The 14,015-nt window shown below is 42.8% G+C and overlaps 1 protein-coding gene across 4 annotated transcripts in view; it reads left to right on the forward strand.

The window, feature by feature from the left end:
- LOC311133807 (uncharacterized protein) overlaps positions 1-14,015 on the forward strand; it is a 92,481-nt gene that overhangs the window by 60,931 nt on the left and 17,535 nt on the right. For all 4 annotated transcript variants that reach the window (XM_084167385.1, XM_084167383.1, XM_084167384.1 and 1 more), the window contains 13 exons: positions 254-334; positions 726-803; positions 2,199-2,327; positions 3,031-3,153; positions 4,042-4,086; positions 4,192-4,293; positions 4,396-4,476; positions 5,376-5,411; positions 6,252-6,338; positions 10,878-10,958; positions 11,350-11,427; positions 12,976-13,104; positions 13,808-13,930. In XM_084167385.1, the coding sequence (XP_084023511.1) occupies positions 254-334; positions 726-803; positions 2,199-2,327; positions 3,031-3,153; positions 4,042-4,086; positions 4,192-4,293; positions 4,396-4,476; positions 5,376-5,411; positions 6,252-6,338; positions 10,878-10,958; positions 11,350-11,427; positions 12,976-13,104; positions 13,808-13,930 (1,173 nt within the window). The remainder of the gene's footprint in view (positions 1-253; positions 335-725; positions 804-2,198; positions 2,328-3,030; positions 3,154-4,041; positions 4,087-4,191; positions 4,294-4,395; positions 4,477-5,375; positions 5,412-6,251; positions 6,339-10,877; positions 10,959-11,349; positions 11,428-12,975; positions 13,105-13,807; positions 13,931-14,015) is intronic.

Consider the following 14,015-nt stretch of genomic DNA (forward strand, 5'->3'; position numbering starts at 1 on the left):
TTGTTAGGGCGGAGACTTGCATTTCTTTAGTATATATAGATTTCTGGTGTAAATGGGGAGGTGCACAGAAGGAGCGAAAGAGACGAGACCAAAAATACAACACGAAAACAAGCGGAAGTAAACGCTCATAAAAAATATAAATGACAAAACCTCGATTCTTGCGATACAGGCATACATTCGAATTAATTCGATATATCGCCCAGCCCTAAAGTGAGGTGTCATTATAACCCGATGATATTTCATCTGTTGACAGAAAGTGGAGGATTTGGCTGCCATTGATGCCTTGTCTGCTGGCTTCTCCAACTTTGCTCCACCTCCATCAGCTCCCATCAAGGTAAAGAAAGACAGATTATATTAACTGTCATTAGCATGAGATGGTAAACTGTTATGAGAACCAATGTCAAGTTATGTCAACTGACATAGCACAGTCATAATGACACATAGCACAATGTAGGCTAGCTTGTTGGACAGCTAACTTGCTAGCCACTTACTGCTGATGCTAATGCCATATTGTATTGATGATACATACAAGATTACCATTTATTTCATTTTGACACAGTGTCAGCTGTAATAGCTTATGACAACTGTTATGTCATGTTAACGTTCTGTAAAGACAGCCTTCTAGTGAAGGCTTCAAATGAGCTTTCCCCGGTTCCTCTCAACTAGAACCTAAGAAACAGTATTTAACAAACCAAATAATAATCTTCTTCTTCTTCTTCTTCCAGAAAGCTGAAGAGTTTATGTCTGCTCCTGTGACCAAGTCTCCTGCTCCCCCCGCTGACAAGAAAGCTAAGGTGGAAAAGGTAAATAACACCAAAGAAACAGGTCCTACATCATGACTACATCACATAAGCCATGCATAACACTAAATAAACCATGACAAACGCTTATGTCCAATGTTTCTTATAAGCGTCTGGGTTAGAGTCCCGCTCCTTGAAAGCGGCAGCTCTACCCTTTAGCTCAGTGCGGATGTTGCCTGTAATCCATGGCTTCTGGTTGGGGTATGTACGTACGGTCACTGTATAGAGACACCCTCACAATCACAAATTGAAATGTACACATGCACAAACACACACACCACACACACACACACCACACAGACGCGTATACACACACACTACAGTGTGACACTGTTTTATATGATATACTGAACGTGAAATTTCTATCAAAACCTTTCTCATTCTGTTCCCAAATTGACCTAGCTATGATACCTATTTTTTCATAAAAATAAAAAAAGTGATTGACATACAAGAAAGTATGATCGTCCTGATCATCTAACTTACAGTAAAATAGACTTGAAATGATTACCTGTAACCTGATGTTGTGATTGTGGGTCATGTTGTTGCTGGACCATATGTATTTATGTCTTTGTCATAACTAGTTGGATTCTATGAGGAAAGCATCCCTTCATCAAACATTCCAATTGGCTCAACAACCAAATGTTCACATTGTTGCTGTGGATTTTGTCATACCCACAATTTATGATCAAATCTGTGCGTACACATTTTTTAAATAAATGAGGCCCTTGGTCTCCCATGCAGGGAGCGAGTAGCACCAACCCTGCTTAGCTTCAGAAGCAAGCCACTATTTTGGTGTATGGGGCTGGGACTGATGAAATGTAACCCCTTTCAAATTCATAGACAGTGCACTAGATGCATGGACAGTCCATGACAGCCACATTGATAGTTTTAAACAGAAGCTATACACAATGTCTCTGTCTGACCCAGCTGACTAATGAGTGTCTGTGTTCAGAGTCTGAAGAGTCTCTCTGCTCTAACTCTCTCTGAGACTTTTATACTGCCACATATGAATATTCATAAGCATATCATAGGTGAAACAAAGTTGTTGTCCACTTCTTAGAGGTCCAATCCTGCAAGGGTGTGTTAAGCAAGCGAAAGAGAGTGAGTTGATACTCACCTGATAACGTAATAATCACAGGTTAACGTAACTTATTACATTAAGCGGAAAAGGTTATCCGTTCCAATTGTTTATTACGTTAAATAGCAAGTTATTACATTAGTTATTATTAGTTATTAAATGAACTGGTTTTATTACATAAAAAAATCAAGTTATTACATTTAGAAACGTTATTACATTAACCAGTGTTATTGCATTAACCGTTGTTACAGGGTGTCAATACATCGAATTTGCTCTGTTTCTGTTGTATACATTGAGTTTGAACTCATTCTTGATTGTAGACGGCACCCATGCACCCAGCCAAAGCTACACCTCCTACCACTGGAGGAGGCAATATTGTAGGGGAGGCGGCAACTCCATGGAAAACTGAAGTACCAAAGGTCCAAGAGTCTCCGAAACAGACAGCCAAGGTAGATAGCAGACAGTTGAGGAGTGTGGGGCCTCTCTCTTTGGATCTTTATTCTTTGCCCGGCCTGGCTCTCTTTAACCTCACTTCCCCATTCAACACTCTCTTCCTGGGTCATTATTCCATGTGTTATGTCTTCCTCATCATCTCTCCCGTGATCTTGAGGTTTTAGTCATTCTTCCACCCCTTTATATGGTATTCTATCTTCATATTCTCTCTGGCGATATATTTCAAAACATATCTCTGCTTTGGACTTCCTTACTTCTGGCCTGGAGGTGTATGTGTGTCTAAGTAGGAATTGAACAGACACTCTTAAGCTCTATGACTGAGTCTTCCCAGCTTGCCTACACTTTATGTTACGCTTAACACATCAAGACAAACCATGTCTTCCAAGTCTGTCACATCTGTTGTCACCACAGAGAAGCCACAATATATTTCCACCTTTACTTTTTCTTCTGGTTGCATCACACCATATCTAGTATTGCTTCTGGGTTTGTTTACCTTCCTATTACTCTACTAAACTGTGACTACACATTTTGGTTGAGGTACTTCTCTTCTCACGGCGCCTTTCCTTTCCATTACATATGACAGATAAGGTGCTAACTATCATCCTATCACTCTACTAAACTGTGACTGTAAGATTATGCGCAGCTCTCTGAACTCTTCTCTGCACCTCGTCTAATGGCCTGAACCATATGCGTTTATAGAGTGTGCCTACCACATCAAGCAAAGTTGACATGGCTAAAAAGGATCCTGCTAAGCTGGTTACGGCTGTTGCTGCACCAGCAGTCGCGGCTGGAGACGCCTCTCTGAAGGGGCCACAGACCAAGGTAGACTCCAGACTACGTTGGGGTATTAACCACGCTACAGTACAAGGCTCTTGAGGGTGGGGCTATCCCTGGGGTTAGGGGGCTATCATTGATCACTTGTTTGTGTCATCTTCATTCTTTCACTGTTTTCACACAATGTAACCAAGATCATGAATTAACACAGTGACACAGTAACAGGGACTTGGAAGCAGTGGAAGTAGTGAAGGATATCTGCTGTACCATTTTACATTTTAGCCATTTAGCAGACACTCTTATCCAGAGCGACATACAGGAGCAATTAGAATTAAGTGCTTTTCTCAAGGGCACATCGACAGATGTTTCACCTTGTCGGCTCAGGTATTCGAATCAACAACCTTTTGGTTACTGGCCCAACGCTCTTAACCGCTAGGCTACCTGCCAATTGCTGTACCATTCTGCAACTTTATTTGATTACAGGAGAAAAAATAAGAAACCCGCACACTGCTCTTGCTAGTATCACTGCTCTTGCTAGTATCACTGCTCTTTATCAGAGCACTGACGAAAGCCTTGAGGCTGATATGTAAAAGCTTAATAAAGAGAGCTCTGACGAAGGCCTTGAGGCTGATACGTAAAAGCTTAACATAGAGCAGTGATACAAGCAAGAGCAGTGTGCGGGTTTCTTATTTTTTCTCATGTTTTCAATTGTTACAGTGCACCTGCAACAAAGATAGCTCAGATGTGCGAGTGCCTTTTGAAATTTGACTACAGCAAAAAGAGGAAGCTCTTGTTCCTGCATGAGTACTACCTATTTGGGTTTGGTTGAATTGAGCCCACAGCCATCCAGAAGCTCAGTTGGGTATAGGAGCTGAGCAGTATCACAGATAGTAGCCTAGTGTTGTATTCACTAACCTCTCCTGCTCTGGGTTACAGGTACAGGTGGAAGTAGGTCCCCCAGGAGCTAACGCAGCCAAAGAGGTAAATCAGCGATCTATCTTTTCTCTATGTGGGTTTGATATTGCACTAAAATGAATGGCACGGAGTTGCATTGCTCGTGTTTGAGTTGTGTTGCATCATGTGTAGGAGCTTACTGCGGACCCCTTCGATGCCCTGGCTGATTTCTTGCCCTCATCAGAGCCTCTCGCCCCTGCAGCCCCTGTATACACCGGGCCAGAGGTGATAGAGGTACAGCACCCTCACAGAGTGTGTGTGTGTGTGTGTGGGTGATGATGTGTGTCCACCCGGTCACCATGTAAAACAGTGTGTTGTTGTTGCATGTGTCCACAGCATGGATTGACCTCAAAGAAGGGAGTGATATGTGGGGGGAAAGACTGCCCATTGCCCCCAGGATACCGATTTGAGGACACGGTCAGTCTTTAAATCACCCTCCTCCTCAGGTCTTCTTCCTACTGCTCCTGCACATCATCATCACTTCTGCATCTTCATCCAACCCTCAGCCTATTGCTGTTAGAGAGCTTTGAGTTTGCATGTATCTTTAGCTTTGCACTGCAGTACTCCCTTTGACATGACACATTTGTCTGGAACCGTTATCAATCTGCACACAATACTCCATAATGAGAAAGCAAAAACAGGCCACTCCTGCGTTGTCTTGGCTATGTGCTTAGGGTCGTTGTCCTGTTTGAAGGTGAACCTTCGCCCCAGTCTGAGGTCCTGAGCGCTCTGGAGCAGGTTTTAATCAAGGATCTCTCTGTACTTTGCTCCGTTCATCTTTCCCTCGACCCCCACAGCATGATGCTGCCACCACCATGCTTCACCGTGTGGATGGTGCCAGGTTTCCTCCAGACGTGAAGCGTGGCATTCAGGCCAAAGAATTCAATCTTGGTTTCATCAGACCAGAGAATCTTGTCTCTCATGGTCTGAGAGTCCTTTAGGTGCCTTTTGGCTAACTCCAAGTGGGCTGTCATGTGCCTTTTACTGAGGAGTGGCTTCCCTCTGGCCACTCTACCATAAAGGCCTGGTGGAGTACTGCAGAGATGGTTGTCCTTCTGGAAGGTTCTCCCATATCCACAGAGGAACTCTGGAGCTCTGTCAGAGTGACCATCGGGTTCTTGGGCACCTCCCTGACCAAGGCCCTTCTCCCCCGATTGCTCAGTTTGGCCGGGCAGCCAGCTCTAGGAAGAGTCTTGGTGGTTCCAAACTGTGTTCTTGGGGACAGATTTTATTTAAATCTAGGCTTACTCTACTAAAATATGTAATTATTGAACTTGTATTATTTTGAATAAAAATGTATGTTTTACTTTTCATAGGCCCCAGTTGCAGATGTCAAGCCAAAAGATGTCCCGGTAAGTCATTGTATTTACTGCTAGGGAATGCAGTGTCTGCTGGGGAGAAATATTGAGATATTGACTTCCCCATCTCCTCTTTCTCTCAATCTTCCTCACATATCCACTAACTAGTGCACGCACCAATGTGCGCACACACACACACACACAAACACAGTAAATTAACTAAACAAACCATAGGCCATCCCATGGTCTCTTTTGACAGTTTTGGGTACCTCTACAGTGTGGAATGTTGCATTGCACTGTGGGGTGTTGGCTCTGCAAACAACATTAGACTCACCTCAACAAGCTGGCTCTAGTTCTGCTAAACCCATCACTTATAAACACACACACACTAGCAACAGATACATAGTCAACACACAATCACTCATTACTCCACACCTATTCACCTATACACACCTACACACACACACATTCACCCTCTGGGTCACACCTTGTTTTGTAATGCAGTTCTCTGTGTAGTATACCTCTGCGTCTAAGAACTTGATAGAACATGAGGCAAACTCTTTTACCCCTGAAGTATGTTGTCAAAAGTGAGTTGTCTAGAGTTTCCCATTGGTTATAAATCGTTCATTTTTACAAGACAACTGAAACCGATAAATCTGATGTTAAGTAAAAAGTCTGCTCAGAGTCCTTTGCGGAGTACTTTGAGATTCTGGGGAATGTGATTGGTGGGTGTGTCGGTTCTTTTCCTGCTGGTCTGGTTTACATATGCCCCCTTTCAATGCTTGGCGTTAGTCTGACACGCTCTCTAGTGGTGGATTTGAAGACAAAACTGTTACTGTAATGCTTTGTGTATAATTAAGGTTATTTGTTTGCTTGTTTGTTTACTTGTATCAGAAACCCATGAGCACAGATGAGGCTCTGGACTCCCTGTCCTTTGGGTTCACAACCTCTATGGCTCCCATCCCTCAGAAACAGGAGAAGGTGAGACGTTGCACTATTAACAGGTTATAATCACTTATAACAACTTGGGCACTGTTCCCTGAAACATCCATAACGTTACAGAATTATTATTACTTTCGGGTGAGACTGAGGTCCTGACCAGTGACACTATAAATAATAAGTGAGGTAGGGTGGGGCGATATGGCCTAAAAATCATATCTACATTTTTTCAAACTTATGGGCGATTCACAATATACAGTGGGGAGAACAAGTATTTGATACACTGCCGATTTTGCAGGTTTTCCTACTTACAAAGCATGTAGAGGTCTGTAATTTTTTATCATAGGTACACATCAACTGTGATAGACGGAATCTAATACAAAAATCCAGAAAATCACATTGTATGATTTTTAAGTAATTACTTTGCATTTTATTGCATGACATAAGTATTTGATCACCTACCAACCAGTAAGAATTCCGGCTCTCACAGACCTGTTAGTTTTTCTTTAAGAAGCCCTCCTGTTCTCCACTCATTACCTGTATTAACTGCACCTGTTTGAACTCGTTACCTGTATAAAAGACACCTGTCCACACACTCAATCAAACAGACTCCAACCTCTCCACAATGGCCAAGACCAGAGAGCTGTGTAAGGCCATCAGGGATAAAATGGTAGACCTGCACAAGGCTGGGATGGGCTACAGGACAATAGGCAAGCAGCTTGGTGAGAAGGCAACAACTGTTGGCGCAATTATTAGAAAATGGAAGAAGTTCAAGATGACGGTCAATCACCCTCGGTCTGGGGCTCCATGCAAGATCTCACCTCGTGGGGCATCAATGATCATGAGGAAGGTGTGGGATCAGCCCAGAACTACACGGCAGGACCTGGTCAATGACCTGAAGAGATCTGGGACCACAGTCTCAAAGAAAACCATTAATAACACACTACGCCGTCATGGATTAAAATCCTGCAGCGCACGCAAGGTCCCCCTGCTCAAGCCAGCGCATGTTCAGGCCCGTCTGAAGTTTGCCAATGACCATCTGGATGATCCAGAGGAGGAATGGGAGAAGGTCATGTGGTCTGATGAGACAAAAATATAGCTTTTTGGTCTAAATTCCACTCGCCGTGTTTGGAGGAAGAAGAAGGATGAGTACAACCCCAAGAACACCATCCCAACCGTGAAGCATGAAGGTGGAAACATCATTCTTTGGGGATGCTTTTCTGCAAAGGGGACAGGACGACTGCACCGTATTGAGGGGAGGATGGATGGGGCCATGTATCGCGAGATCTTGGCCAACAACCTCCTTCCCTCAGTAAGAGCATTGAAGATGGGTTGTGGCTGGGTCTTCCAGCATGACAACAACCCGAAACACACAGCCAGGGCAACTAAGGAGTTGCTCCGTAAGAAGCATCTCAAGGTCCTGGAGTGGCCTAGCCAGTCTCCAGACCTGAACCCAATAGAAAATCTTTGGAGGGAGCTGATTGTCCGTATTGCCCAGCGACAGCCCCGAAACCTGAAGGATCTGGAGAAGGTCTGTATGGAGGAGTGGGCCAAAATCCCTGCTGCAGTGTGTGCAAAGCTGGTCAAGACCTACAGGAAACGTATGATCTCTGTAATTGCAAACAAAGGTTTCTGTACCAAATATTAAGTTCTGCTTTTCTGATGTATCAAATACTTATATCATGCAATAAAATGCAAATCAATTACTTAAAAATCATACAATGTGATTTTCTGGATTTTTGTTTTAGATTCCGTCTCTCACAGTTGAAGTGTACCTATGATAAAAATTACAGACCTCTACATGCTTTGTAAGTAGGAAAACCTGCAAAATCGGCAGTGTATCAAATACTTGTTCTCCCCACTGTATATCTTAATTTTTTTTAATGTTTACTCTAAATAAATGTTGTTGTACAATTAAAGGTCAAATACACTGCATTTTAAACAGTCAGCAATAATCAAATGAATTCAGGGCTTGTGAAGTTAAACCTAGGCTAAATACACTACGTGACCAAAGGTATGTGGACACCTGCTCGACGAACATCTCATTCCAAAACCATGGGCATGAATATGGAGTTGGTCTACCCTTTGCTGCTATAACAGCCTCCACTCTTCTGGGAAGGCTTTCCACTAGATGTTGGAACATTGCTGTGGAGACTTCCTTCCATTCAGCCACGAGCATTAGTGAGGTCGGGCACGGATGCTGATGTTGGGCGATTAGGCTTGGCTCACAGTCGGTGTTCCAATTCAGCCCAAAGGTGTTCGATGGGGTTGAGGTCAGGGCTCTGTGCAGGCAAGTCAAGTTCTTCCACACCGATCTCGACAAACCATTTCTGTATAGAACTCGCTTTGTACACTGGGGCATTTTCATGCTGAAATAGGAAAGGGCTTTCCTTAAACTGTTGCCACAAAGTTGGAAGTACAGAATCGTCTAGAATGTCATTGTATGCTGTAGCGTTAAGATTTCCCTTCACTGGAACTAAGGGGTCTAGCCCGAACCACAAAAAACAGCCCAGACCATTATTCCTTCTCCACCAAACTTTACAGTTGGCACTATGCATTGGGGCAGGTAGCGTTCTCCTGGCGTCCGCCAAACCCAGATTTTTCCGTTGGACTGCCAGATGGGGAAGAGTGATTCATCACTCCAGAGAATGTGTTTCCACTGCTCCAGTCCAATGGCGGCGAGCTTAACACCACTCCAGCCGACGCTTGGAATTACTCATGGTGATCTTAGGCTTGTGTGTGGTTGCTTTGCCATGGAAGCCCATTTCATGAAGCTCCTAACGAACAGTTATTGTGCTGACGTTGCTTGCAGAGGAAGTTTGGAACTCAGTAGTGAGTGTTGCCACCGAGGACAGACGATTTTTACGCGCTACGCGCATCAGCACTCGGCAGTCCCGTTTTGTGAGCTTGTGTGGCCTACCACTTTGCGGCTGAGCCGTTGTTGCTCCTAGACGTTTCCACTTCACAAGAGCAGCACTTACAGTTGCCCGGGGCAGCTCTAGCAGGGCAGAAATTTGATGAAAAGGTGGCATCGTTTAAAGTCTTTTAAAGTCAAAAAGCTCTTCAGTAAGTCCATTCTACTGCCAATGTTTGTCTATGGCGATTGCATGGCTTTGTGCTCGATTAAATACACCTGTCAGCAACGGATGTGGCTGAAATAGCCTAATCCACTAATTTGAAGGGGTGTCCACATACTTTTGTATATAGTGCATTCAGAAAGTATTCAGACCCCTTGAAATTTTCCACATTTTGTTACGTTACAGCCTTATTCTAAAATGGATTAAATAGTTTTTTCCCCATCATCAATCTACACACAATACCCCATAATGACAAAGCAAAAACAGGTTTGTAGAAATGTTTGCTATTTTTTTTTCACTTAGTCATTATGGGTACTGTGTGTAAATTGGGGGGGGGGGGGGGGGGGGAATTATGTCATACATTTTAGAATAAGGCTGTAACGTAACAAAATGTGGAAAAAGGAAAGGGGTCTGAATACTTTCCGAATGCACTGTATATAGTGTATAAGCCTTCCACAACCATAAGACCCACTAATAATTTAATTATTTTATCAAAATAGTTGAATCTGCTTTTTTTGCAATAATTACTTATCTTGCTTTCAAGTCTATGAAAATGCCATTTTTTGTTACAAATTTAACTAGAACCAAGCATAATGCACATTCACTAAACATGACTAACTTCTTGTAGCAGGCATTAGGCTATAGAAAATTAGCACAGGTCTCATCAACAATCTCTCAAGCCCATGTGCTAGTGATTAGCCAGTTTATCTTCATATTTCAAGTGTAGCCAGTTTGGCTCTATTTGCTCGCTAACAAGGTTGAACAGTTGAATTGTTATGAACACACCCTTTTGTCTGTCTCCAACTGTTTGAAAAGCATGTTAGCATGTCCACTTTGTTCAGATGTTGAAATCAAGTGGCCTACCTTATTTCTCAGAATGAGAACGAGTTGCCAATTCCTTATATGATTGTTTTTTCATACTCTCGTTTTAGTCGTGTCTGCTCTGCGCGCAATTTGAGTAGTTGAGACATAAAAGGTGTATCGTTAGAAAAGTTAACTTATCCCCTATTACAGTAAAATAATGTCTCAATGTGTTTTGGTGTCAATATGACCGATTCTGTTGCACTAAACCTCAAGTACAAGTAGCGAGTTGAAACCGCTTGTCAGTGAGGATATGATCTCTCAACTTTGTTGGCGTGAGAGGCAAGGCTTGTTGGTGTGTGTAAAGCATAGAGGAACAGGCGTACATCTCGCTAAAATCTGTCCAAAATAAGCCCAATGCGTTTCTATGGGTTTATTTTGAACGTAAACTTGTTAGGGCGGAGACTTGCATTTCTTTAGTATATATAGATTTCTGGTGTAAATGGGGAGGTGCACAGAAGGAGCGAAAGAGACGAGACCAAAAATACAACACGAAAACAAGCGGAAGTAAACGCTCATAAAAAATATAAATTACAAAACCTCGATTCTTGCGATACAGGCATACATTCGAATTAATTCGATATATCGCCCAGCCATAAAGTGAGGTGTCATTAAAACCCGATGATATTTCATCTGTTGACAGAAAGTGGAGGATTTGGCTGCCATTGATGCCTTGTCTGCTGGCTTCTCCAACTTTGCTCCACCTCCATCAGCTCCCATCAAGGTAAAGAAAGACAGATTATATTAACTGTCATTAGCATGAGATGGTAAACTGTTATGAGAACCAATGTCAAGTTATGTCAACTGACATAGCACAGTCATAATGACACATAGCACAATGTAGGCTAGCTTGTTGGACAGCTAACTTGCTAGCCACTTACTGCTGATGCTAATGCCATATTGTATTGATGATACATACAAGATTACCATTTATTTCATTTTGACACAGTGTCAGCTGTAATAGCTTATGACAACTGTTATGTCATGTTAACGTTCTGTAAAGACAGCCTTCTGGTGAAGGCTTCAAATGAGCTTTCCCCGGTTCCTCTCAACTAGAACCTAAGAAACAGTATTTAACAAACCAAATAATAATCTTCTTCTTCTTCTTCTTCCAGAAAGCTGAAGAGTTTATGTCTGCTCCTGTGACCAAGTCTCCTGCTCCCCCCGCTGACAAGAAAGCTAAGGTGGAAAAGGTAAATAACACCAAAGAAACAGGTCCTACATCATGACTACATCACATAAGCCATGCATAACACTAAATAAACCATGACAAACGCTTATGTCCAATGTTTCTTATAAGCGTCTGGGTTAGAGTCCCGCTCCTTGAAAGCGGCAGCTCTACCCTTTAGCTCAGTGCGGATGTTGCCTGTAATCCATGGCTTCTGGTTGGGGTATGTACGTACGGTCACTGTATATTTACATTTTACGTCATTTAGCAGACGCTCTTATCCAGAGCGACTTACAAGAGCAATTAGGGTTAAGTGCCTTGCTCAAGGGCACATCGACAGATTTTTCACCTAGTCGGCTCGGGGATTAGAACCAGCGACCTTTCGGTTACTGGCACAACGCTCTTAACCACTAAGCTACCTGCCGCCCCCATAGAGACACCCTCACAATCACAAATTGAAATGTACACATGCACAAACACACACACCACACACACACACACACCACACAGACGCGTATACACACACACTACAGTGTGACACTGTTTTATATGATATACTGAACGTGAAATTTCTATCAAAACCTTTCTCATTCTGTTCCCAAATTGACCTAGCTATGATACCTATTTTTTCATTAAAAAAAAAAAAGTGATTGACATACAAGAAAGTATGATCGTCCTGATCATCTAACTTACAGTAAAATAGACTTGAAATGATTACCTGTAACCTGATGTTGTGATTGTGGGTCATGTTGTTGCTGGACCATATGTATTTATAACTACATAACTAGTTGGATTCTATGAGGAAAGCATCCCTTCATCAAACATTCCAATTGGCTCAACAACCAAATGTTCACATTGTTGCTGTGGATTTTGTCATACCCACAATTTATGATCAAATCTGTGCTACACATTTTTTAAATAAATGAGGCCCTTGGTCTCCCATCCAGGGAGCGAGTAGCACCAACCCTGCTTAGCTTCAGAAGCAAGCCACTATTTTGGTGTATGGGGCTGGGACTGATGAAATGTAACCCCTTTCAAATTCATAGACAGGGCACTAGATGCATGGACAGTCCATGACAGCCACATTGATAGTTTTAAACAGAAGCTATACACAATGTCTCTGTCTGACCCAGCTGACTAATGAGTGTCTGTGTTCAGAGTCTGAAGAGTCTCTCTGCTCTAACTCTCTCTGAGACTTTTATACTGCCACATATGAATATTCATAAGCATATCATAGGTGAAACAAAGTTGTTGTCCACTTCTTAGAGGTCCAATCCTGCAAGGGCGTGTTAAGCAAGCGAAAGAGAGTGAGTTGATACTCACCTGATAACGTAATAATCACAGGTTAACGTAACTTATTACATTAAGCGGAAAAGGTTATCCGTTCCAATTGTTTATTACGTTAAATAGCAAGTTATTACATTAGTTATTATTAGTTATTAAATGAACTGGTTTTATTACGTAAAAAAATCAATTGTTGTTATTGCATTAACCGTTGTTACAGGGTGTCAATACATCGAATTTGCTCTGTTTCTGTTGTATACATTGAGTTTGAACTCATTCTTGATTGTAGACGGCACCCATGCACCCAGCCAAAGCTACACCTCCTACCACTGGAGGAGGCAATATTGTAGGGGAGGCGGCAACTCCATGGAAAACTGAAGTACCAAAGGTCCAAGAGTCTCCGAAACAGACAGCCAAGGTAGATAGCAGACAGTTGAGGAGTGTGGGGCCTCTCTCTTTGAATCTTTATTATTTGCCCGGCCTGGCTCTCTTTAACCTCACTTCCCCATTCAACACTCTCTTCCTGGGTCATTATTCCATGTGTTATGTCTTCCTCATCATCTCTCCCGTGATCTTGAGGTTTTAGTCATTCTTCCACCCCTTTATATGGTATTCTATCTTCATATTCTCTCTGGCGATATATTTCAAAACATATCTCTGCTTTGGACTTCCTTACTTCTGGCCTGGAGGTGTATGTGTGTCTAAGTAGGAATTGAACAGACACTCTTAAGCTCTATGACTGAGTCTTCCCAGCTTGCCTACACTTTATATTACGCTTAACACATCAAGACAAACCATGTCTTCCAAGTCTGTCACATCTGTTGTCACCACAGAGAAGCCACAATATATTTCCACCTTTACTTTTTCTTCTGGTTGCATCACACCATATCTAGTATTGCTTCTGGGTTTGTTTACCTTCCTATTACTCTAGTAAACTGTGACTACACATTTTGGTTCAGGTACTTCTCTTCTCACGGCGCCTTTCCTTGCCATTACCTATGACAGATAAGGTGCTAACTATCATCCTATCACTCCACTAAACTGTGACTGTAAGATTATGCGCAGCTCTCTGAACTCTTCTCTGCACCTCGTCTAATGGCCTGAACCATATGCGTTTATAGAGTGTGCCCACCACATCAAGCAAAGTTGACATGGCTAAAAAGGATCCTGCTAAGCTGGTTACGGCTGTTGCTGCACCAGCAGTCGCGGCTGGAGACGCCTCTCTGAAGGGGCCACAGACCAAGGTAGACTCCAGACTACGTTGGGGTATTAACCACGCTACAGTACAAGGCTCTTGAGGGTGGGGCTATCCCTGGGGTTAGGGGGCTA

Source organism: Coregonus lavaretus (assembly GCF_964263955.1).
Source record: "Coregonus lavaretus genome assembly, chromosome: 8".
NCBI classification, from domain to species: Eukaryota; Metazoa; Chordata; class Actinopteri; order Salmoniformes; family Salmonidae; genus Coregonus; species Coregonus lavaretus.